The sequence below is a fragment of the Papio anubis genome, chromosome 16, assembly GCF_008728515.1.
Source record: "Papio anubis isolate 15944 chromosome 16, Panubis1.0, whole genome shotgun sequence".
Lineage (NCBI taxonomy): Eukaryota > Metazoa > Chordata > Mammalia > Primates > Cercopithecidae > Papio > Papio anubis.
The window spans coordinates 47,818,484-47,845,338 of record NC_044991.1 but is presented as its reverse complement, the minus strand read 5'-3'; the positions used below and the strand labels follow the sequence as shown (position 1 = coordinate 47,845,338).

Sequence of the window (26,855 nt, the reverse complement as noted above, 5' to 3'; positions counted from 1 at the left end):
AGGAAAGCCCCAGAGCTAGAGGGAGAAAATTTGTGCGTATGAGCCTTTGCTTTATTTTTGTCATACTATTTTTAGTTTTAGCCTTATAGGGCATTTATGGCCAAATTTTAGCAATCCTTGTTTCCATGTATGTCTTTCACATATTTTCTAGCGCAGTCATAGTTGAACTCTGCATGTGAAGCAAAATTCTTTAATTGTTTTTAAAAAAAAAACCTATGAGGCGGCAAGGCTGCCTTTTTGTTGTGTGAACAATGCCGAAACACTCAACTGTAAAGGGATATCTCTGTATTCCATGAGGCACTGCATCTTTGGACTGCAACATGAAAAGCAGGAGAGAGGAAACCAGTGTTTGTATTTTATCTAGAAACTCACACTCATGAGTTAAATCAAGGGTTTTCTGTACTGTTTGAGGGATATAAGTGTTAGTAATAAAGGAAAAGTTTTGCTATCATTGCTCCTCAGAACAGCTAAAAATTTTGTTGTTTTAATTTGTGAAGATTCTAAGAGCTGAGATGACATTGCAAGAAACCAGCAAAACAGGTTTGAGGTGACCTGGGCAACTCACCTCAAGTTTGCTGCAGTCTTTGGGAATTAAACAGGAATCATCAGTCCTTATACATCAGTTCTTAATTTAAATTAAGAAATTTAGATTTGTGTGTTATTTTACTCTCTTTTTCTACATTAGGTTACAATTTCCTGTTAGTGCAGGAAACAACTTCAAAGAGTATCTTCCCCTTGTGTGGTTGGGCTTAAATTTTTGTTTACCTTTGCCATAAATAACACCAAAACAATAAAACAATTATATTTATAAGTCATAAAACAATTGACATATCCAGAAACTTACTAGTGATAAGGAATACTGAAATTGAATTAAAACCACGTGTTTCTGTTGCCTAATAAATGTTCATCTACTTTAAAGAAATTACATTATTTTCACGGTTAATACATGAGTGTAGTGCATTTTTACAAAAACAAACTGGCATATACAGTATCATCAGGAGCATAGAAGAAAATAGGATTAGTGATTTCCAGTTCTCTGCTTAACTCACTGCTCAACAGTTTCCTTCTTCAGTAGATTTGTAAACCCAAGAGCAGAAACTAATGAATGATGGTGTTTAGATTGTAAAAAATTTTTAGACCAAGTTTGAAAAATGGGATAGTTTATATAAAAATTACTGTTTCTGACTCCTTTTGAACAAAAATCTAGCAACACTGTGCGTGTAAACATGAAACAGCCCCCTGAAACCATGGGGGGCTGCTTGCTATTGACTGGGCTGTGGTGTGGGTTCCCCATGCCGTTGCACCAGCAGTGGATGAATATGCCCTTACTCCTGGCCCCGTCCCCGTCTACAGTCCCCTGGCTGGCCACACTGGGTGTTTCCCTGGGGCCCTGATGCCAGCCAGTATTGGCTCTTCTTGACTTATTTCTTCTATTTGTCACAGTAGAACTGATTGATACTTATATGAAAGCATTCTTTACCACACTTACTACCTCCTCACCCTGATGTTTACATTGAAGTGTTTTTATCTTTCTTTTAGAAATATGAAACTGAGGCAGAAAGAAATGAAATGACTTTCCCAGATCACACAATGAGCCAACATCATGGTTTCGAGCAAACTTCAGTAGCAAATTTAAATTTGTGGTGTTATTCATGAGCACACATGACATTCCTTTCAACATTCATAGCTAAATTAAAAAGCAAACAAAATGAAATGTTCATTGTTGACTTTTTAATAGATATCATGTTAACTTTTTTGCATTAGATTCTAAGGTTATATCTAATTTTTTATTTGCTTTAGGAAGTCTGTTTACTGTTAAAAGAAACCATTGATTCAAGAGTTCAGGAGTACTTGGAAGTTCGCAAACAGCACAGGCCATCAAATGCAGAATTCACAAGATCCAGTCCCTTGTCCTTAAAAGGTAGGCACAGAGCACTTTGATTTTGGACAAAAAATAAATAGAATTTCTGCTCTGTAGAGATGACAATTATGTTTGACTCTGACTGTCATGTTAGTATAGTGATACATTTTAAAAATATGTCCTAATGAAGATACTTTGTTTGGGTAAAGAAAATTAACCAAAGAGTCCTCAGGACTTTTAATGGTAGCAAAATGCATAAAAATAGCAAATAAAACATTCCTAAGGAAACTGTAAATTCTTTAAAGGATTGTTTTTTATTTTTAAGGGTTTTTTTTTTATTTTTAGTAGACATGTAATAATTATGCATATTTATAGGATACAGAGTGATAGTTTGATACAGGTATACAACGTGTAATTTTCAAATTAAAGTAATTAGCATATCTATCACCTGAACATTTATCATTTCTTTGTTGCAAGCATTTAAAATCCTCACTTGTTTTTTTTATAAATATACAATAAATTAATGTTAACCATATTTACCCTATAGTGCTATAGAACACTACAACTTACTCTAGTAGTAATCTTATATCCATTAACTAACCTCTTCCTATCCTTCCCTTCCCCATCCTTCCTAGTCTTCTAATACCCACAACTCTCTCCAATTGTATGAGCTCAATTTTTTTTTTAATAAATAGCTTCTACATATAAGTGAGAATATGTGATATCTATTTTCTTATTTTCTGATTACATCATCAAATTTTAGTATGTCTATATATCTCCTTTTTTTTCTTTTTCTTCTTCTTTTTTTTTTTTTTTGGTTACAGTAGTAAGTTCTTAAGTGGTGATTTGTGAGATTTTGGTGCACCCATCACTCAAGCAGTGTACACTAAACCTGATTTGTAGTCTTTTATTCCTCACTCCCTTCCCACCCTTTCCCTCCGAGTCCCCAGTCTATTGTGCCATTCTTATGGCTTTGTATCCTCATAGTTTAGCTCCGACTTATGAGTTTGGCTTTCCATTCCTGAGTTACTTCACTTAGAATAATAGTCTCCAGTCGCATCCAGGTTGCTGAGAATGCCATTAATTCATTCCTTTTTATGGCTGAATGGTATTCCATTGTGTGTGTGCCTGACTTACTTCACTTAATTTCCTTTGGGCTCATCCATGTTGCTATTGAAACAGGAACAGATATCTTATCCCCCACACAGGGTGTGTGATGGGGGTGTGGCTTGCTTCATCGCTGCCCTGCGGCTCAAACTCTTAGGGGAATATACAGAACGGGCAGTTCATAGGGAGCATGGACTCCAACCCTACAGCAGCAGCAGCGTCTAGGGTTGTGTGTGTTTACATTTCCTGAAGCCCCAGTGGGCGTGTGTTACAATGTGCTTTTTCAGTTTAGCCGTCTTAATCAGCTCAGTTAGGCCCTCTGCCTTATCTCAAGGACAGAGGGCTTTCTGTATCCCAGGTTCTTGCCTTGGTGTACCGGAAATATTGGATCACACGTGGGCTTGGAGAATGGGTGCAAGGTTTTACTGAGTGGAGGTAGCTCCCAGCCAGGTGAATGGAGAGGCCAGAAGGAGGATCGAGTGGGAAGGTGGTCTTCCCCTGGAGCTGGGCCGCCCAGCTGCCGGACTCTCTGACTGCCCCTGGCAAAATTTCTCGTTATCCCGCTGTCAGTGGCCTGCCAGAGTCTGCTGGTGCCTGTCGGAACAACTTCTTCCGTTCCTCTGCTCCTGTTGACGTCCAGCTGCCTGTGTGTGTGCCTGCTAGGGTCTGGGGGGTTTTATAGGCACAAGATGGGGGGTGTGGCTGGCCAGGGTGGTCTGGGAAAATGCAACATTTGGGCGTGAAAACAGGAGTGCCTGTCCTCACCTAGGTCTGTGGGCACAGGCCCAAGGGTGGAGCCCTCACCAGGGACCCTTCCCTTCTCTACCCAGCACTTCCTTGCCCCCCTCCCATATCGCCATGAATGACAGATTTTATTCTTTTTTTTTTGTACATATTGCTGAATAGTATTCCATTGTGTATACATACAGCACATTTTCTTTATCCATTCATCTGTTGATGAACATTTAGACTGATTCCATATCTCAGCTATTGTGAGTAGCACTGCAGTAAACAAAGGGGTACAGATCTCTTCAATATACTGATTTTCTTCTTTTGTTAAAATACCTAGTAGGGAGATTGGTGGGATCATATGGTAATTCTATTTGTAGGTGTTTGAGGAACCTCCAAATTGTTCTCCATAATGGTTGTACTAATTTAAATTCCCATGAACCATGTATATGAGTTCCTTTGTCTTCACATCCTTGCCAGCACTTGTTAGTTTTTGTCTTTTTGATAATAGCCATCCTAACTGTGGTAAGATATCTCATTGTGGTTTTGATTTGCATTTCCCTGATGATTAATAATGTTAAGCAGTGTTTCATATACTTGTTGGCCATGTGTATGTCTTCTTTTGAGAAATATTCAAATCCTTTGCACATTTTAAAATCAGATTCACTTTTTTGCTACTGAGTTATTTGAGTTCTTTGTATATTATGGACATTAGTCCCTTGTCAGATTAATAGTTTGCAAATTTTGTCTCCCATTCTACAGGTTGTCTCTTCACTCTGTTGATTGTTTCCTTTGCTGTATGGAAGATTTTTAGTTTGATATAGTCCCATTTTTCTATTTTTGTTTTTATTGCTTGTGCTTTTGAAGTCTTACTCATAAAATCCTTGCCTAGACCAATGTCTTGAAGAGTTTTCCTTGGGTTTTCTTCTAGTAGTCTTTTAGTTTTCAATCTTACGTTCAAGTGTTTAATTCATTTTGAGTTGATTTTTGTATCCAGTGAGAGATAGGGGCCCAGTTTCATTCTTCTGCATATGGATATCCAGTTTTCCCAGCAGCATTTATTAAAGAAAGTGTCCTTTCCCCTAATATGGTTCTTGGCGCCTTTGTTAAAAATCAGTTGGCTCTAAATAAGTGAACTTATTTCTGGGTTCTCTATTCCGTTCCATTTGTCTATGTGTCTGTTTTTATAACCATACCATGCTATTGTGGTTACTATAGCTTTGTAGTATATTTTGAAATCAGGTAATATGATGCTTCCAGCTTTGTTCTTTTGCTCACAATTGCTTTGGTTATTTGGGTCTTTTGTGGTTCCATACAAATTTTAGTGTTATTTTCTTCTATTTCTGTGAAGAATGCCATTGGTATTTTGGTAGGGATTGGTTAATACATGCTTAGACTCTTACTAAACTGTCAGTTTCTAAAAGGTATGAGCATTGTTGACCCAACTTGACCACAAGATTGCTTTTCACAGATGACAGAGGTTCATTGTGTTCTAGGCTGTGTAGATCTAGACACCTGCAGGGACAAGAGGGACACACCATGGTATACCACATCTTACATTGTTTATTAACAGCATCACTAAAAACGGAAATTGATTCATGCTTTTACTTTGTCATCAGTGCCAAAAACATCTCTCTATACATTTATCTAACTGCCTATTTTCAGCTGATCCTATAGTCTTCTAAGCCTGTTTCAAAATCAAGTTCAAAACCACTAACCAAAAAGCCATGCCTATTTCCTCCTCAGTCTTCAGTTCTGTGTCTCACGTTCCCTAAAAATAGAGTTGTTGTTTCTGTGTAGGTAGTTTGGATGAATGTGGATTGTTTATGCTTTTGTGTATATTGGATATCTTCTCTCATTTGTGTGAGTTCCTTAGCTTTTTTTCCATTTCCAGATCCGTATAATGGAATATGCCTCAGCATGGGTATATATACTTAATATACAACCCTGGATAAGCTGCAGTCTCTAGGCTGGTGACTTTACTCATTGCTATAATAATAGTAATATTTTTTATGCTTTGAGATTTCTTTATAAACAATTTGCATAAATGACTTGGAGGCTGTTTTTCCAATTATATGATACAGAGGTGTATGAAAATTATTCACAAACTTGGTCAAAGAACAGCATAGTACAGATATTGCCAATAGCCTCATTGTTTTTAAGAGTTACCTGAAAATTTATTTCAGTAGATTCAGTAAAAAATTATTGAGATAAGGCTTTTTAAAGACTTGACTGTCAATTCCCATCAATCCTACCTCACTAATATTTTTCCTCTTAACCTTGCCCATATTGAGTATTACCAGTGTTTTTAATTTTTGCCAGACTGACAGGCCAAAAGTCAAAAAACGAGATATTGTGCTTTTCGATTTTTATTTATCTGTGTTATAGTTTAGATTTGTGGTTTTTGCCTTTTCCCTCTTAATTTTTTTTTTTTTTTCCTTTTGTCACTCCCTTGGTCAAGGCCCATCTTGATCAGCTCTTAAATTAATGCCACAGCCTGTGATTTTCCTCTTAATTCATCCACACCTCTGCTGCCAGGGTGGCCTTTTGAAGGCAAAAATGTGATAGCTCCTAGCTTGAAACCCTTTGTGGTCAGGAACCTTAGTTGCCTGACATTCTTTATTTCACTTTTTCTCTGCTTGAGACTAGCCAGAGTGGGTCTGGCTCTTAAGCAGAGAAGAAGTTGATTAAAGATACTAGATAGCTCACAGGATCTCGGGGAGTGCCAGAGAGCCCTGTTGTGAAGCTACACAAAACAGCCTCAGCCATGAGTCAGGGACAGCTTTGAGACATGCTCCCTGTGATGCTTATGACCATATATCAGAAGCTTTGCTGAGCATCATCCTCTGCCCCATCCTGCAGAGACCGACTGCCCAGCCTGTGGCCACAGCCTTGTGCTGTTTTTTCCCTTCTGAGTCCTCCACAAGGCAAAACTAGATTTAATGGCTGTCTCCTAGTTACAAGTGAGTCAGGAGAGGCAAAATGTTTGGCTTTTACCTTGGGAAATTGACACTTATAAGATGTGGAAAGTCATCAAAACATAGGATGATGGTCAACAATTTTGAGTGGGTAGACACAAGTTACAAATATCCACTAATAACTTTCCTCTTGGCTTCCTTCTTCCATGAGCTGCTATTCAGTAACAAGAAGCTATTGCCTAACAGCCTGACTTTCCCAACTACAAAGGAAATATGCTCACCAAATATCCTCCAAAAGAGATGACCCCCCAGAGTCTCAAGTCCCAGCTCCACGTTCAGGATTTCTAAGTGATGTTTACTCCCTTTCTAGTTCATTCCCAGCACATATTTGTTAACTTTTCAACTAAGTAATGAAGTGAACTACTGCCAACAAACCTTAAATAAAATAGTAGGGAAACAGAAAGCCAAAAAAGTAACTGATATATAAATAAATACATGATGCAGCAAAGAAGACAATGAGGTAGGTAGATGCTACCATTCTAACTTCTGTAACCGTGAAATAAGTAGTTGATGTTTGTATCTTACCTCCTCTATTTATTTTGTATTCCCTGTGTTCTTTGCCTGTAACTCATCTGATTAGCTTTCTTCACCTTCATTCCCCCAGGATTTGAGCTGCCAGGGGTCCTGCCTTGATGAGATTGCCATTGTTTTAATTAACTTTTAGCACTGGGTATGTTTCACCAAGTAGAACTCATTACATTCTTTTTTTTTTGTCTATATACTTCTCTCCCCACATTCATCTCATCATGAGCTGGCATTTCAACTCCCGTTTGGCCTGTCTGTATAGTGCCATAAAGAGCCTGAAACAGTCACATGGTACTTTGAACTTTCAGCCCGATTCATTGTTATCATCTGTGTTATAATCATCCTTTCAATACTAAGGAAGCAGAGTCGTGGGGATGGAAAGTAAATGTTTGCTGAGGTGGTCATCTCCCTTTCCCAGTCCTTCATTCTAGGAGCCATGTATCTGGCCAGGGTAGCACATATTGTTCTGCTGGTCGGAGCCTATATTGCATCCCTTAGGACCTTACTCCAGTTCTACAAGGCCCTGCCTCATAATTGGCATCACAACTGAGTTTTCAGTAGACCTTTCTACCATTGAGTAAGGCCAGCTGCAGTTGAGCTGTGCTTGATTGTTTGTAAGACCATTGAATTTTACAAGCCCACTGTCTTATTTTGTTTCCTGTAAAATGAGCTGCTTTGTCAGAATCGCAGTGCTGGTGATGGCAAATGAGGCCATCCTGAAGTCTATGGATGATGTGGCTGGCAGAAACATGGCAGGCATACAGGGCACATCCAAATCCAGAAGAAAGCTCCATTTTAGTGAAGATAAGGCATTGGCTCCTCTGTGATGAAAGAGGTCAAATGTCATCTACCCACCATCACTGGCCTATCTCCCTATGCAGTGAGAGTTGGTGGGAAGGCTCAGATTAATTGCTATTGCTGGCAAATTGGGCATTTGGCAGAGCTCAGTCTTGGTTAGGTTAAGTCTGTGTTGAGCCCTAGCAGAACATTCATCCATGCCTCCATGGCCACATTGCTTATGAGACCTTTGAGCAGGTACTTTGGCAGCTAGGGAAAGAGGCCAGCCAGCATCCATGGGGTAGGTCACCTTGTCTAACTCATTATAAAAACCTCTTCTGAATGGGGCTTGCTGTGGTATGAAGTATCCCCCAAAATTCACATATTGGAAATGGTCCCCACTGTAACAGTGTTGGAAGGTGGGGAGAGCATTTGCATTATGAAGGCAGAGCCTTTGTAAATAGGTTAGTGTTGTTTTAAAGGGCTTGATGGAGAGAGTTTGTCCCCTTTTGCCTTTCCTCCTTCTGCCATGTGAGGATATAGCATTCCTTCCCTCTGGAGGACTCAGTGTTCAAGGCACCATCTTGGAAACAGAGATCAGACTCTCAACAAGCCTGCTGGTGCCTTGATCTTGGACTTCCCATCCTCCACAACTGTGAGAACGTAAATTTCTATTCTTTATTCTAGTTTGCGGTATTTTGTTTTAGCAACACAATAGGCTAAGACAGGGCCCTTTGGAGAACTTTCACAAAATACATAAATATTCTCACACTCACATAAACTTTTCCCCAAATGTTTGTGTCACCAGTTCTTGATGACCCTCTCTTCAAACTATTAACCCCTGCCAGTGAATCAGTATATATTTGTTTCTCAGGCCATCTTTCCTTACAGACCACATAGACCCAAAATATACCACTCAGCAGTCTGCTCACTGGACAGATTTTTCTTTTCCACCCTGAGTGAGTTTATGTCATTATATTCATTCACTTCTGGCTAATACCATCCCATTGGGCAGTGACACTGATTAGGCACAAATTTTTATCTAATAACTGGTGAGTGAAGCTCTTACCTTTTTAGGTCTCTCATATTGGTCAGAGAAACACGCAGACATACTCATTGATGTTTGTGGTTATTTCTTAGTAGTAAGGGGTACAAGGTGTAAAAACCTTGATTTTCCTTTTAGATGAACTTTTTCCTGTGCACCAGGCCGTTCGGAAACATATTTTGAAAGGCTTCATCTGTCACCATCTGACATGCCTATGTCTTAGAATGACAGCCAGAATACATGCCACCTTGTGCTGTGTAAGTCCTGTCATAAATCCTTTGGTGTAGTAGACCAGAACAATGTCCTGCAAGATACTGAGATAATGAAGGTCCCTGTAGACTCAGTAGTATCACTGAAGCAGAATGTCAACAGAGCAATGAGGCAAAACAGTGAAGCTGTGTGACTTTCTCTGCTGGTAGACAGAAACCTGCTTCTGTGTTCGCTGTTCACTGGGATAGAAAAAAACAGATTTTGCCACCTCTGTAGTACTGATGCTAGGTGCTGTAGTGCTCCAGCTGAGAGACCGACTCTGGAAGAATCCCTGGCTATTTAAACTTATATTAACCTTCCATCATTCTTTAAGACTCCTCTGCATTCTGCTTAACCGAAGAGGAAAGTGACATAAGACTGTATGAAAGATGCTCATGAATGTTTCAGGTTTTTCATGGCGGCAGATCTCTTTGATCTTCTAGGGATTAATACTGGTTTTAGTTTACAATTTTGGTGGGGTGGGAGAAATTCCAGAAACTTTCACCTAGCCCATAATTACCATAATAGTTCTCACTCCCTGAGACATGAATTCCAACTGTGGATTCTGTCAGTTGCAGAATAAACCTATCCCAAGGATACACTCAGCAACTGGGATGACAACTGCAGATTTTTACAGACATGGTGTGCCCTTCATGAGATGAATTTAAGCCACATTTCTAGATGCCACCCTCTGGTGGATCACAGCAGTAATCAGGAACCCAAGAATTATCTCAGAGCCAATGCCTAATCCTCCTCAAAAGTTCAGATATTTCCCTTTTTTCCTTGTGCAAATACCCTGGTAATCTCTGTTGATCCCACGTGAAAGATTTAAAGGATGCGCTTGTAACTTTATTGAAGGGTCCTTACTTGAGGACTTCCTGGCTCTCCTTTCGAGGAGAAAATAAGTCCATGAACTGACTCAGATCTGGAGACTGGCCAGGTGGCTATGGCTCTCCTTTAAGGTGGCTCAAGTCAAGTCAGGTCCCTGTGCACCAAATCTAGATTTTTTTTATTCTTTTTTTTTTTTTTGAGACTTGAGTTTCACTCTTGTCGCCCAGGCTGGAGTGCAGTGGTGCAATCTCAGCTCACTGCAACCTCTGCCTCTCAGGTTCAAGCGATTCTCCTGCCTCAGCCTCCCAAGTAGCTGTAGTAGGTACGTGCCATCACACCCAGCTAATTTTTATATTTTTAGTAGAGATGGGGTTTCGCCATGTTGGCCAGGCTGGTGATCCACCCCTCTCGGCCTCCCAAAGTGCTGGGATTACAGGCGTGACCCACTATGCACAGCCTAGATCTAGATTTTTTTTTTTTCCTGTTCTACAGTGTATTGGTTTGCTAGGGTTGCCATAACATACCACAGGCCAAGTGGCTTAACTAACAGAAATTTATTTGTTCTCAAAGTCTAAAGACTAGAAGTCTAAGATCAAGGTTAGTTTCTTCTGAGGCCTCTCTCCTTGGCTTATTAATGGCTGTCTCCTCCCTGTGTCTTCACGTGAGTTTTCCTCTATAAATGCCTGTGTCTTGTCTTATCTAGAAGTCTGAGATCAAAGTATTGGCAAGTTAGTCTCTTCTGAGGTCTCTCTCCTTGGCTTGTCGATGGCTGTCTTCTCCCTTTGTCTTCACATGATTTTCCACTATAAATGTCTTTGTCTCTTCTTATGAGGATGCCAGTTAGATTGGATTAGGGCCCACTCTGATGACCTCATTTTAATTTAGTTAACCCCTTTAAAGACCTAATCTCCAAATATAGTCACATCCTGAGGTACTGGGATTTAGGACTTCAACATATGAATTTGGGCAGGGGTGTGCACAGCTCACCCCGTAACATACAGTTTAAGTAGAGTCTAAGTATGTTCTCCATCTTATTTGGAGTTATGGACATAATCAATTAACCAGTAAGCCAGAATCATCTCTGGGTAGAACCACTCTGAAAGGGTTCCGACCAGGGTCACCACTGGATCATGGCCCTCCAGTAGACCAAGTGACTTGCCCAACCATGTGCTTCAATTGACTATAAATTTCTAGTCTCCCAGTTACCACAGCTCACCTTTACTTTTGAGCGTTGGTACTGTGCAGACATCATATCTGCTCTGGCTGTTAACTCTCTCTGCAAGTAACTCTCACTCCCTGGGGGACACCCCTGACCCACAAGGTGGCTACCCACTCAGGAGTAGCCTTGGTAGCATATCTTTCTCATGTTGAGCCACACACCATTTTGCAAATAGTTCTGGGGAATGCAGGGGGATCACCTGGCACAGGCTGGTATTGTCACACAGATCGGCATGCAGACAGATCATGTACTCTCTAGGCATCATGTACCAAGGTGTGCTCCCATGTATCTCACACACATACACACACACACACTTTTTTTTTTTTTTTTTGAGGCAGAGTCTTGCTTCATTGTCCAAGCTGGAGTGCAGTGGTACAATCTCAGCTCACTGCAACCACTGCTTCCCAGGTTCAAGTGATTCTCCTGCCTCAGCCTCCCGAGTAGCTGGGATTACAGCTGCCCACCGCCACACCAGACTAACTTTTGTCTTTTTAGTAGAAGCAGGTTTTCACCATGTTGGTCAGGCTTGTCTCGAACTCCTGAACTCAAGTGACTCACCCGCCTTGGCCTTCCAAAGTGCTGGGATTACAGACATGAACCACTGTGCCCAGCCCCATGCACACTTTTTTTTTTTTTTTGAGACAAGGTCTTGCTCTGTTGCCCAGGCCAGAGTGCAGAGGAACGATCATGGCTCACAGCAGCCTCAACCACCGGGGATCAAGTGATTCTCCCACCTCAGCCTCCCGAATAGCTGGGACCACAAGTGCATATCACCATACCTGGCTATTTAAAAAATTTTTTTTGCAAAGATGGGGTCTCACTCTGTTGCCCAGGCTGGTCTGGAACTCCTGGGCTCAAGTGATCCTCCTGCCTCAGTCTCCCAAAGTGTTGGGATTACAGGCATGAGCCTCCACGCCTGTCCTGCATCAGCCTTTTTTATTGGGCAAGCATAAAAGTGACCTTGTCAAGTTGTGGGTGGCAAACATTTGAGTCCCAGATTCAAGTACCGAGCAGTCTGGCTGCTTAGGAGTATGCTCAGCAAGCCAGCTACCCAGGACCTGGAGGCTTTGGCAGTCTTCCAGCTAGACCTGCGGTCGGCTGAGTTCAGGAGGAGCCTCTCTCCCCAGGGACTAGGAGTCATTATTCCCGGATGGCCTTGGCCAGCAAATCCAGGGAGTGCCCATGATCATTGATCAGCTTGTCACTCTCCCCTAACGCCATCCCCAGAGTGTGGTGCTCCCTCACTCTGGGCCTCTGCACACGCTGCTTCTGCTCCCCTGCTTGTGCCCTCCTCATCCTCCAGCCTGTGCTCAGGTATCACTTCCTCCAAGGAGCCTTATCTGATTCTGTGTAGCTTCTCTCTCAGGAGCACTTCCCTTCCTGTCTCCCTGCTCACCCTCTGGAGTACTGGCACTCATTGTTCCCGTTGCTTTCCTGCCTCACAGATAGACTTCAGTTTCATTGAGGACAGGAGTCTTGTCCTGTTCAGCAACCACCGCAGAGCGTGTCAGAGCACAAGTGTTGGGAGAAATAAAGGAATTGTGACAACTCCCAGGTTCCATTTTCTTTGCCAAGACTTTACAGCATGTTTCCACTGCAGCATCTCTTGCCCCTTGCACAAAACGCAGGATGAAAGTGGCCTATGAGTTACAAATTATTAAGTAGCTTTTCTCGTCTGGTTTTCAGAAAGTCAAAACCACAACTTACCCCAGTGTAAGATTAGGCTGCAATATCTTCTGACTCCAGGGACAGGAAACACCTTCCCTTCTAGTCCTACCCCACCCCGGGTCTTCATTAGTATTACTACCCTGCCCAGGTACACGTTACCGAGTGTCCACCCCTTGGATGCTGACTCTGGGTTAGATCTTCCACCTACCTATGGCAGATCCCTGAGACAGTCCTTTCTAGCCAGCCTTCTTAGCCCTTCTTTTAACCGTTCCTAAGCTTTAGAACCCTTTCTCTACAGATGAGAGCCAGATTTGTAGTTCAAGTAACTTGCCCAAAGATCAGATAGTAGCTAGGAAGTGTCAGAGGCCACATGAAAACTCCACTGTCTGATACTGGGTTTGTCCTCATTGCTTTGGTATCCCTATTAAGGAGAGTATTGTATGTTTATGTGTTTGTTTTAATACAATTTTCCTCTAATCATAAAAACACATCTGTCTTTAAATTAACTAGGAGCAGTATTCTGCTTGAATTACCACGTGGGTATCTTGGTTTAAAGTTTATATTCTCTATTCTCTGATCACGAGATGGAAAGGGAGACATAGACCCCCAAACACAGCTCATCTTCCAGCTGTAAGCACTTGCCTCAATGCATTTTGTCTAAATAGGGTTCAGGATATTTTTCTGTTTGTGGAACAGTAACAGTAAATTTTTTTACTGCCTATTATTCTATTCTGTATAACCTTTTCTTGTAGTTAACATCTAAGAAACCCAGTCCTTTGGAAAATGCCATAAAATAAATTAAATTTTCCTGGGTACTGTGGTTTCTGTCTGCAGTGGCCTGCTTTTTGGCATTTCTTCTAAGCTGAATGCTCCTCTAAAATCTTAGCTTACATCTGCAGCCAAAGTACCTAGCCCTCTGCTCACCCTTCTGTGGCATCTGAGGTGTCTTTGGTGAACATTCAAGGCCGAATTACCAAGGTGTTCTCTCTCTTCGTCAACACGCACTTCCCAAGCAGCATTCTGTGGTGGGGCACGTTACCACCACGTTAGGGAATCAGTGTATGTTCACATGACAAGAGGCGAAAAAGAAAAAGACAAGTATTGCCAAAACAAGCAAGTTTTTCCTATTCTTTCCTCTGTCTGAGAAATGTTCCTCAACTTTCCCCAACACCCGATGCATGATACCTGCCAAAAAAAGCTTTCTCCTTGCTCTTCAGACACAAGCTCATTGTGAGCCATTCTCCCCGGCGTCCCCGCGAGTGCAAATTTGTGTATGTGGTGTTTTGTTTTGTATTTATTTTCCCAGCCCTTTGAAAACAGGGCCTTTTCCTATTTAAAATAAATTTCAGAAGTGAAATACTTTTTCCCTTTTGAGAGCCCAGCCCTTCCTCCATACAAACCTTCATGCATTTTCAGAGGACAATGAAAACTTGCTCTAAAACACCATCCGTAGACTTCCCTTTGGTCAGTGTTTTTCTCACGCATTAACAACAAAATAACAAGTACTGTACATCCAACCACTGTGATCCCTAAATAAACATAGGCCCTTGACAAGTAATTCTATTTTTAAGAGTCATTTTTTATGCAAGTCAGTTATTACAATGGGCAGTTAGAATGTGCTTCTATTGTACACACCCGTGCACAATAGGAATGGAACCGTACCGCAGTCACAGAGCAAGCTAGGTAGTTCTCTGACTTCCACAGCAGACGTGGAGGAGGACTAAGAGGGGAAGAAATACTCACTCATGTGGTTTTAGAAACAGTAAAACTGCACAGCACATTTTCAGTTATCTGCTGTTCTATTAAATATTTTTACTGTTTAGACATTGTTTTTTTTCTATTCACAGCCCTTTACAAATAGAAGTGGATTTCCCTAGTTCTCTCATAAAGCACTGTGGAAACGTGTTTTCTTTTTACACATGTTTAAATAGCTTTGGTTATTATTTACATTTCTTCCCATAATGTACTCAATCAAAACATTTTATAGGCTTTTATCCACACATGTAAAGCTTAAAAGGGCAATAATGAGAAAGCAAATGCCTATAAGTTGTCTGGTGAATGTGCTACAATTTCAACAAAGATTATTTTTTCAGGAATGGGTAATTTGTAAAACTTGAAGTTTTATGCTTTTTACCAAAAGTGTGCTAAAGCACCAGTGACAACACACAATTCTTTGCTTTCTCAAAAACTGGGGAAACTTCTCTAACCACTTATTACAGTAAAGGGAAAGTAAACAAAATTTCTAAACTTTTAAGGGTAATGTTTCCACTTGCTATCATCACCTGTTATGGACATTGCCAGAGTTGCAATGACTGATCCTTTGTCTACTTTTAAATTTTACAAGACATTAAAATTCAAAAAAACTTGATGTACAAGTCTTCCAGAAAGGTTAGAATTCTTTTGACCAGAGGTTGTCAAACTTCAATTTGAACCATTACAAGACTTTTCCCATGTAAGTATAAACCTTATTAGAATGATCCTGTTGGCCTGCTGTGAACATACTGCTTCTTTCTCTCCCACTTCACCCATCTGAACCCACTACCCCACAGATCAGAAAGACAATTTTTCCATCATAAAACAAAGTTCATATTGCCTTTGTTCTGCTTCAAATTACAATGCCAGTTCTGATGGAGCTTTTATGGTGACACAACCCCAGTATTACTTTTTATCTGCTTGGGCTTGTTCACATTTACAACCAGACTTTCTGCATATCTGGGAACTGGAAAGCTCACAACTGCTCTACCAAATACCCCAGGACTCTTGGATTCTAGAAAGATCTCTGTTATCAAATGCTGCTTTGCAAGACTTTTTTTTTTTTTTTTTCTAATCTGAGACAGAGTTTCACTCTTGTTGCCCAGGCTAGAGTGGTGCAATCTCAGCTTACTGCAACCACCGCCTCCTGGGTTCAAGTGATTCTCTCACCTCACCCTCTCAGGTAGCTGGGATTACATGCGCGTGCCACCACGCCCAGCTAATTTTTGTATTTTTAGTAGAGACGGGGTTTTGCCGTGTTGGCCAGGCTGGTCTCGAACTCCTGACCTCAGGTGATCCACCCACCTTGGCCTCCAGAAGTGCTGGGATTACAGGCATGAGCCACCATGCGCAACCGCAAGACTTTTTTTTAACGAGTTGTCCCAGTTAGCTGAGAGCCCTGCCTTCTCATTAGCTCCATGAAGACTGATGACTTATTACTACATATTCCAACGACAGGTCCCCATTGGGGTCAGGTAGAACTGGTTGGCACTCCTGCCCTGCTAGGAGCAGGAGGAAAGTAATAGGAAGGAAAATCACTTGCCCTTAAATTGATGTTGGGTGAGATTAAAAACCTTTCTTTGATGATCTGTTTGGTCACAGTATTGCTGACGATGACAACTGGATGGGAGGTCTACAGTTCCGTTTTACCCAGCAGAGGAGAACAGTCCTGACCCAGTGAAAGTCATTTTTACCAACATGTTGGGAACATAGTACCTGGGGCACTGGTTTTATATTGTCTGAACGGCTTAGTTGCCACATAGCATTGGGTATGTATGTATTGGGGTGAGGGCTGGGGCATATAGGGAGACAGTGAGACCCCTACAAGGCTATACTTTCCTTTGACACGTTCCAGGTGAAGTCTTAGAAGGCAGCAACTCCTCCTGTGTTTGACAGACACTAATAATAAGGAAAGCTCTCGCTACCCCCCACCCCCCAATATAATAGTGGCCGTTTCTCATAGGAGTAACATACACATTTTTAGTATGTTGGATGACAAGGTATCATGAGAACTGTTTACCTTAGCATCTACTGTTTGTTTCTCAAGAATTTCTCAAGAATTTCAGGTCCATTACACCTTAGCAATAAAAAGCCTTCTCTTATCTAGAAAGTACTTGTAGCATTCACCAGCTTGTCTGTTCCTTTTTTTTTTTTTTTCTCCTTTGGCCAGGACCTCCCATCATAATGCCCACATTTTCAAATTTCTAGTAATTGAGTTTCACATTCCTGATCTTAACACCCATAAGGAAGCTTGAAAGAGAAAATAGATACTAGTTATCTTACAGACTAGATATCAGTAAGAGCTCTTTGATTTTGAAGTGTATGAAGGATGAGTGAAGAGGCCTTGTTTGGGATAGTACACTGTGGTCTAACACATTGGGACTGTGATTTGCTACCTGAATATCTTGGAAGTTTGAGGGATTCTAACCCAAGTGATGATGAAAAACGAGAGAGCTTTCATTTTCAAATTCCCTAACTTGACACCCTAATTATTCTAATTATTTAGAATAAAAGTGGATAACCTAAAACTGTGAAGTTTTATGGTTACTAAATATTTTAGTTAACCTCTTCAGTTGTTCATAATCAAAAGAATTTTATATTCATTATAATAACTTCTATAAACTGGGCAGGGGCATTGACTCCCTTTCGTACAATAGACATTTATACTGTCTGTAAGTGAACTTGCCACAGATTCAGAGTGAGGTGCTTCCTTGTGAAGCATTAAGATTCCCTGGGCTGTTCCCAGGGAGTTGAGTAGAGGCATGGTGAATAACTGTTCAGGTACCCCTAATTGTATAGCTTGATTATATTTGTTGTTCTACCACAATGCTCTTATTACGTAGAGCATAAACTCCCATCAGATTCGCATTTATTTTAATTATTTGATCATGAACCGCGTAACCTAATGGGAAACTTGGCCCGATCTATTTTGTGAAATGTCTTGAGAAAATTATCCATGCCTACATTAAGCAAAAACAAAACTAACTCCACATGATCTCACGCATAAAAAATGAATGCCTGGAAAAGATGCTAGTTTTAAGTTTTAGACCAAGATTGAATTTCAGTTCTGGGTCATAGATTAATGTATGTGTCCAAGTAAATGTGTATATTTGTGTGTTTGTGTGTGTGTATTTAATGAATGGATAAGTATATACCCACAAATATAAGGTGCTGCTAAAGAAAATAAAAGTTACAAGGCCTGAAAGGGGACACCAAAAATATGATTTCCTTACAAATATTTTCAGGAATTTTACTTAATTGCAACCAGAAGTCTGACCTGGAAGTATAGTGTTTTGACCCCCCTAGCTGTCTGGTTTCCTATTTGTGGTGTTTTTTTTCTCCCTCAACTGTGAGAAAATATATTTTACATGGTTTTAACCCTGTGTATTCTTATAAACACTGAAGTAGAAAGTATTCCCCTCAGGGAAAGAAATTCTCGTTATTTACAAGAATGATTTGCAAAAGCTTCACTTAAATAGAAACTATTTTTAAAAAACTTAACAAATCCTTATTAGATATATTTGAAAATAAAACAACTTCTTGGTTGCCCTTCAAGGAAGTGTGAACTTCTAGAAGACTGAGATTTTTGTATTGTTTAAGTTTACCCTTATTTTAGTAAAATACTGGTGTTTTCATAACAAGAGTGTACGGGCTTTATAAATAATGCCTTTGTGGTGAGGCTTTTTCATGCTTTCCCCCCTTCATTTTTAGCGTGTTCAATCTTTTTTTCCTCTAGCTTTTCATAACAGGGAAAATTAGGCTAAGTAAACTTAGGATGGCTGTGGTAGTATACAGTATTCTAATCAACTAAAAAATAACAATAAGGCCTGACACGATGGCTCACCCCTTTAATCCCAACACTTTGGAGACCAAGGCAGGAGGACTGCTTGAGACCAGGAGTTCAAGATCCACCTGGGCAACATAGCAAGGTTCTGTCTCTACAAAAAAACATAAAAATAAATTAGTCAGGTGTGGCAGCACATGCCTCTAGTCCCAGCTGCTCAGGAGACTGAGGCAGGAGAATGGCTTGAGTCCAGTAATTCGAGGCTGCCATGATTTATGATCATATCACTGTACTCCAGCCGAGGCAACAGAGAAAGACCCTGTCTCTTTAATGATAATAATAAATGAATGAATGACAACAATGAAACTTAATTAGGATGACTGTAGGGCCAGGAAGCCTACTATTGGAAAATTATAGAATTCACCATCAAATACTCATAGATTCATTTGCTGAATCAGTCAAATGATGAGAAAGATTGTTTCTGTATTTCCATTGTAGCCTCTTGTTGTTTACCAGTGTGGCGGAATAATGACATATCTCATTTTTTAAATCTCAGACGTTTTCACTTACAGGAAAGCCTCATTCTTCCTATTTAGTTGAGAGATTTAAAAATGAGGAACATAGTTGTCAACAATCCATTTAGCTGAAGAATACTTCTCATTTTTTAAATAACAGCTTTATTGAGATATAATTCATATACATTTCACCTGTTTATACTGTTCAATGGTTTTTATGTATTCAGAGTTGTGTAACCATCACCAGAATCAATTTGAGAACACTTTCATCACTCCAAAAGAAACCCTTTACCCATTAGCAGTTACTCTCCATTTTCCCCAAGACCCCAGCCACAGACAACCAACCACCAGCTTACTTTCTGTCTCTATGGATTTGCCTGTTCTGGACATTTCATACAAATAGAATCATCCACTGTGTGGTTCCCTATAACTGGCTTCTTTCACGCAGCATAATGTTTTCAAGGTTCATTCATTTTATAGCACATACCGGTAGTACTTTATTTCATTTTATTACAAATAATGTTCCATGGTATGGATATACCACATTTTGTCCATTCATCAATTGATGGACATTTGGGTTGTTAACTACATTTGGCTATGATGAATAATGCTACTGTGGGTATTCGTGTACAGGTTTTTGAGTGGACATATGTTTTTATTTCTCATGGATATATACCTACGAATGGCATTTCTGGGTCATTTTGTACCTGTATGTTTAACATATTGACGAACTTCCAGACTGTTTTCCAAGTAGCTGCAGCATTTTCTGTTCTTGCTAGCAGTGTATGAGGATTCCGTTTTCTCCACATCCTTAGCTACACCTGTTTGTATTTTTGACTATAGCTCTCCTGTGTGTATGAAGTATTAATCTCATTGTGGTTTTGATTTCCATTTCCCTGATGGCTAATGATGTTATCATCTATTCAGGTACTTATTAGTCATTTGTATATCTTCTGTGGATAAATGTTTGTTCAGGATTTGAACCCATTTTTTGATTAGGTTATTAGTCTTTTTATTGAGTTATGGAAGTACTTTTAAACATTCTAGATATAAGTCCCTTATCAGTTATATGATTTATAACATTTTCCTTCTCTTCTGTGGATTTTCTTTTTCATTTTCTTGATGATGGCCTTTGAAACATAGAAGTTTTAAATTTTAATGATGTCCAATTCATCTATTTTGTTGTTGTTGTGCTTTTGATATCATATCTAAGAAACCATTGCCCTATCCGAGGTAATAAAAATGTACATCTATTTTTTAAGGAATTTTATAGTTTTAGCTCTTACATTCAGGTCTTTGATCCACCTTGAGTTAATTTCATATATGACATGAGTTATGGGTCCAACTTTATTCTTTTCCATGTGGATATCCAGTTGTCCAAGTACCTTTTGTTGAAAAGAATATTCTATCCTCATTTAATTTTCTTGGCACCTTTGCTGAAAATCAGTTGACAGTAAATGTGAGTGTTTATTTTTGGACTCTCAATTCTGTTTCTCTTTTTTCTTTTCTTTTCTTTTCTTTTTTTTCTTTTTTGAGACAGAGTCTCGCTCTGTCGCCCAGGCTGAAGTGCAATGGTGTGATCTCGGCTCACTGCAACCTCCGCCTCCCAGGTTCAAGCGATTCTCCCACCTCGGCCTCCTGAGTAGCTGGGATTCCAGGCATCCACCACCATGCCCGGCTAATTTTTGTATTTTTAGTGGAGATGGGGTTTCACCATGTTGGCCATGGTGTCGAACTCCTGACCTCATGTGATCTGCCCGCCTCAACCTCCCAAAGTGTTGGAATTACAGACATGAGCCACCATGCCCAGCCTCAAGTCTGTTTCTACATGTTTTTCCATATGCCAATACTGCACTGTCTTGATTACTGTAGCTTTGTAGTAAATTTGAAATTGTCTTCCCATTCTTTTAATGGAACTATTTTTTTTTTCTTTCTTCCCAGCAGAGTCAAAACTGGCATTTACTGGTTAGGATCAATAATCTGTTTTAACCTAGCCAGTGCAAACATGATTTTAAATTATTATAAATATCTGAATTTTAATGAATTAATAAAGTACCATTGATTTTGCCAGTGGTCTTCTCTAGAGATTTAGATTAAATTAAATCTTTCACAAATTTCTTGACTTTAATTGTTCCATTTTAACCAAATCAATGAAGACAAAAATGATCCTCATTATAGTCCAGGTCTTCATAGGCAGAAAAACCACAGTGAGTTACCAGTATTCTCAGGGTATGACTGAAGGCACTCATGGGTCTTTAATTCTCATTCAGAATCCTTTCCCTCAGGTTTTAAAGTTGAGGCCAGGTTAAAATCTAACCTCCTTTGCTCACCCTTCCAGGCTTGTCCCCCATCTCTCTCTATTATTCTGAACTCTAGGTCTCAGCCTACCCTACCAGGGTTCCCAGGAGCCAACAGAACTTGTCTGTGTTTTTGCACAGATATGAATGCAGTGCCCTCTGCTTCTCAGTCCCAGCAGAATGCTCCTCATGCTTTAATCCTCTGCTTGAATGTTTCCCATCCTTGGGGATCTCCCTCCTCCCAATTTGATTTGTTACTCCTCTTTGTTTAGTTAGACTTGTCCTTTTTTGTTTGTTTGTTTGTTTTTTACATTGCAGTTGCCTATGCATACCTTTGTTGTAGTAGCATTTACAATGTAACCATCCTACCTTTAACTCCTCTGTCTCTCCCTCTGCCCTCAGTTGAGTCCCTCAGGAGCAGAGCATTTTTGTTCGCACCCCTAGGACCTCACATAGTCCTTATATGTGGTAGGTGTGCAAGTGGCATGAGTTGGATGGTTCTGGTTTGATTATTACTATTTGAGAGGCACCTGGTTTTTGACAGAATGAAAAAAGCATGACCATTTCCTGTTCATACTGGCTCCTAGAACTCCTCTACTGAAATCATTTTCAAGATTAAGAAAAAGTAAAATCCCTTCTTAGTGGAATGCCTCACATATACAGAAATGTATACTCCAATTTGCTGCCAAACTGCTAACTCAGTAATAGCTCACCATGAATGTGATATTTGATAGAAATGATTGACATATAATTCCAGACAAATGTGTGCAGCCCAGATTTGTTTAACAACATTGGCCTTAATGCCATTTCTAAGGAAACTTTTTTTTCTGAGCCCCAAAAAAGTATTTTTCCGGAAAAGCTGTTTTGAGGAGACTGCTGAGAAACAGTGAGACTTGCTCTAATGCATAGAGAAGGGGTTTGAATGATGCAAATAAGCAGAGTAGCAGTGTGTCCAGAAGTGGTGGAAAGCTGTTGATGGTAGAAAGCTGAAGTGGTAGAAAGCTGCTGGTGGTAGAAAGCAGCAGCAGCCTGGGGAGACCATGGGGCAAGATGGAGGGACAGGGAGCTGATGGCAGGGGGTGTGGGCAGGGCTGGTATTGAGAAAACCCTGAAAAGCAGTGATATTTGACTTCATGCAGAACCTTAGAGATGAGAGTTGGTGGGAGACATCTGCCACTGAGAAAAGATGAAGACAAACCTAGCAAACCAGTGAAATGCACAAGTCCAGGAAGAAAAGAGAGAGACAGAACATGCCTGAGTTTGAACAAGATGTAGTGTATTCTTACCCTTGATTGTGTGGAGATTGCTTTATAACTCAGAGCTTTTTCCAGGATCCTCTTTCAGAGACCCCAAAGCACTGTAAAGTAGCAAGTATTTGCAAATGCCAGGTAGAAAAGTCTCACACCATGTGGACTTTCTAGTAAAACAAAGGGAGAGGCCAGGTGCGATGGCTCACACCTGTAATCCTAACACTTTGTGAGGCCAAGGCAGGAAGATCATTTGAGAGCAGGAGTTCAAGACCAGCCTGGGCAACATAGTGATACCCCATCTCTACAAAATAATTTTTGTTTTAATTAGCTGAGTGTGGTGGTGTGCAAACTGGAGTCCTAGTTGCTTGGGAGACTGAGGCAGGAGGATTGCTTGAGCCCAGAAGTTTGAGGCTGCAGTGAGCTATGATCACGCCACTGCCCACCATCAAAGCTGCCTATAACTGGAAACATCTTCACCTGAAGTGGGGTGACTGGGCTGAGTAATGCCTTGAAAATATTTGCATTTGTACCAGTGGAAGGACAGTGATGGAAAGTGATTCTGTGGGGTGGATCTCCAGGAAGCTGGGAAATGTGGCATAATAAAATGCTATGGGCTTTTGTGAGGCCCCAGGGAATGGTGAATTCTTAGTGTGCCACAAAAGGAAAAATATATAAATAAAAGGAAAGTGAAGTTTTCATGGAATGACAGGGCTGTGTGTACTCCTGTCAGTGAGTGGGGACCAGGATCTTGGAGAGGTGGCAGGATACAGGCAGGATGCAGCTTTAGACCTTCCCAGACACCTGATCTGACACTTCTCCATAGGCCATTAGAGTGTCAGTCTATTGGCTTCCTACTCTTATTTTAAATTCCCTCTGTTCCTGGTATTTCCTTGATATTTCCATTTTGCTTGGGTTACATATTTAAACCGTTTTTTTAAACCTGCATTCTACGTTTTTAGCAGTAAGGTTTCCTTTATCTTACTCTTTCAGATTTCCCCAATTCAGCTTTTAGAGATGAGCCCTTTTTACTACCAGGCGATATTTTTATAGAATGATGCGCTTTCTATTCCATGCTTAACAGGTTGGTAATGTGGGTTGACTCTGCAAAATATGCATATATGTGTCTATAACTATGTATCTATAAATCTGTATTTTCATCTTGGGCCACTAGTTGAAAAATCTCAAGGTGAAGTTATTGTTCTTATTTTACAATGGTATGATAATTTAAGCTTAAGGAAGATAAGAGCTTTACAATCACCTATTAGATCATTTTTGTTTAGATTTCCTTTAAATTGTTATCTACTTAGAAAAATTATTCTAAACATTATAGTTATAGTTCACAACATAATAAAAGATGCTTTTGCCTTCCTTGTAAAATGTTATTTTCATGCTTAGGAAATTACCTATAAAAGCAAGCTTTAATATGATTTATGTTCTGAGACTTTGGAGGAAGGTCTATATTAATATAAATATTTAGAAGAAAAAATGTATCATTTTTAAAGGCCTTGAATATTTTCATGATGGTATTTCTTTTTTACAAAGAAATCTTCTTTAAAAGAATACTTTCAGTTTTTAAAACATCAGAAATTTCAAATACGTACAAAAATAGAATCATGTAATGAACCCCCACTTATCTGTCGTCAGCATCCCAGTTTTAAACAGCATATAGAGAATGTTATTTCATTTATATGCTCATCTATTCCCTCCTCCCCCAACTATTTTAAAGTAGATCCTGGATGTCATTTAATTTTATATATAAATGATTCAATATACATAACTCTAAAAGAGAAGTGATTTTTAAAATGTTAAAAGCGCCGTTAAAGACAATAAAGTAATGTCATCAAGTATCTAGTCCATCTTCAGATTTATCTGAATGTCTCTTCAGTTCTTTTGTAGTTGAATTGTTCTATTCAGGGTCCGAACAAGGTTGGTGTGCACATTCATTGCACTCGGTTGATTCTCTTTATCATAGAAGAACACCTCCTTTAACCTATAGGAACCCCCCCTCCCCAGTTTTTTTTCTATCTGTTTATTTAAGAAAGTGGGTCAAATGTCCTCTGGAATTTCCCACATTTGGATTTGGCTGGCCGCATCTGGATGGTGGCATTAGCCTGCCTCTTCCAGCCCCTTATATTTTCTGTAGATTGGTGGTTAGAATCACAGGCCTGATGAGGCTTGGGTCCCTTGTGTGAGAATACTTTGTGGGAGGTGGGTGTTTTTTCTGTTGCATCTCATCTGGCAGCACATGATTTCTGGTTGTATCCCTTCTAATTTCATGCTAACAATGTATATACAATGAAAATGGAGCTTTTTATGATTTTTAAAATTAATCAGTATTTTAGATTTGTTCATTAGGTATTTATATTACTAGTAAATACTGTTTAAGCAAAACAAAATTTAAAAGACTTGTGGCCGGGCGCGGTGGCTCATGCCTGTAATCCCAGCACATTGGGAGGCTGAGGCGGGCGGATCACCTGAGGTCGGGAGTTCAAGACCAGCCTGACCAACATGGAGAAACCCTGTCTCTACTAAAAATACAAAAATTATCCAGGCATGGTGGTGCATGCCTGTAATCCCAGCTACTTGGGAGACTGAGGCAGGAGAATCGCTTGAACCCAGGAGGCGGAGGTTGCAGTGAGCTGAGATCGCGCCATTGTACTCCAGCCTGGGCAAAAAGAGCGAAACTGTGTCTCAAAAATAAATAAATTAATTAATTAATTAATTAATTTAATTAAAAATAAAATAAAAGACTCCTTTATGTAATCTTCTGAAACTTTGCCTAATTCAGGCAATTAAGGTAAATATATTGAGGTAATGTTTCAGAATAAAACCTGGGTGTTAGTATACATAGTTCCTTTTTAAATCTGAGTCTATGTAAGATCTAATTGAGGACCTTAATTAAAATGATTGTAAGTTATTGCATACCTATCATCATAAGGCTTACATATCTGCCCAATATACATCTTATGTGAACTCTTAAGGACTTGTATAATAGGAGATAAAAATAAAAAGCATATATATGGTGGGGTTTTTTTCCTATGAAAACGCAAATCAGCAGGTAGTTAAAACAAAAATAAAGAAAGAAAAGAAAACAAAAAAAGGCATGAGATCTGTTCATTTAAATTCTCTGGAGGAGTGATAATAATTGAGCTAATATGCATTGGCTTCTCATAAATTGCTTCAGTAGTTTAGGCCTTGAGTGCCTTAGAAATTAGCTCTCTCCCCTTGCCTCTTCATTGTTGCTATAGAGTCCAGCTAAAGGCCTGTTTGTGTTTAAAGAACTAGGATAATCTCTTATATTCACTGACAGAACTTACATTTTGTTTTTGTCTTCTAAGAACTCTGCAGAGCACTACCATTACTCTAATAAGACTCTCACTACTAATTTCATTATAACATACCAGTAAATCAACAAAATAAGATTTAGAGCAGTAACTTCCAGACCTGTCTGAGCATCAGAATTCCCTGGAGCTCTTTAAAAAGAATGTAGTTCTCTGGCTCTCACCCCAGGTTCTCTGGGCATGGGGATCCAGGAATCTGTATGGTTGGAAAAGACCTCAGCCTTGGAGATTCAAATTTCCTGAGTGATTTAGATATGGGCAGTGGACTCATGACTGAGAATCGGAAAGACCCTAGACTAGTACATAGATGCTTATTTGAGCTTGATAGTGGATTATTTAATAACTGGAAGAAGTAGAAGAGATGATAAGTTTTAGGAATATTTAGTGTTTTCATCCATAACTTGAGCGAATGCATCAAAAATGGGTAAAAGACCTAGTACCTTATAAAATGGAGTAGAAATTCCAAATGACTGTGACAAAATTAAGAGGAATGTTTGTTACAGACAAATGCTGAATAGAAAATGTAGAATAGAAAACAGACTACTTAAAAAGAAAAGGCAGAAAGCAAGCAAGCATGGAACTGGGAAACAAAAACAGCAGTGTGACATGAAAGAAGAAACATAGTGATCTTTCTTTAGTTTAATGTTTCCCCCTGAAGCTCCTGTGTTTTCTGCTTCTCATCTTTGCAGAGTTCCCAGAACAGATGTGTGCGTTTTGTGTCGTCTTTCATACTCTCATTTATTCTTCCACCCTGCAGCTACCTCCGAAATGCTGCCAATCACCTTTCAGTTGCCAGCTGAGTATTTTGTTCTATTTCTGCTGTCACTAATGTTCTCTGGCATTTGATCTTTCAACTCTCTTTTCCAAGACTTGACTGTGGTGGCTGGCCTTCTTCTGGTCTAACTACTCCATGTGGGCTCCTCTTTC

General features: G+C 39.8%; 1 protein-coding gene across 3 annotated transcripts in view; it reads left to right on the top strand.

Moving 5' to 3' along the window:
• Nucleotides 1-26,855, top strand: part of SLX4IP (SLX4 interacting protein) — a 196,319-nt gene that overhangs the window by 128,362 nt on the left and 41,102 nt on the right. For all 3 annotated transcript variants that reach the window (XM_031656551.1, XM_031656550.1, XM_031656552.1), the window contains exon 4: nt 1,801-1,921. In XM_031656551.1, coding sequence (XP_031512411.1) covers nt 1,801-1,921 — 121 coding nt within the window. The remainder of the gene's footprint in view (nt 1-1,800; nt 1,922-26,855) is intronic.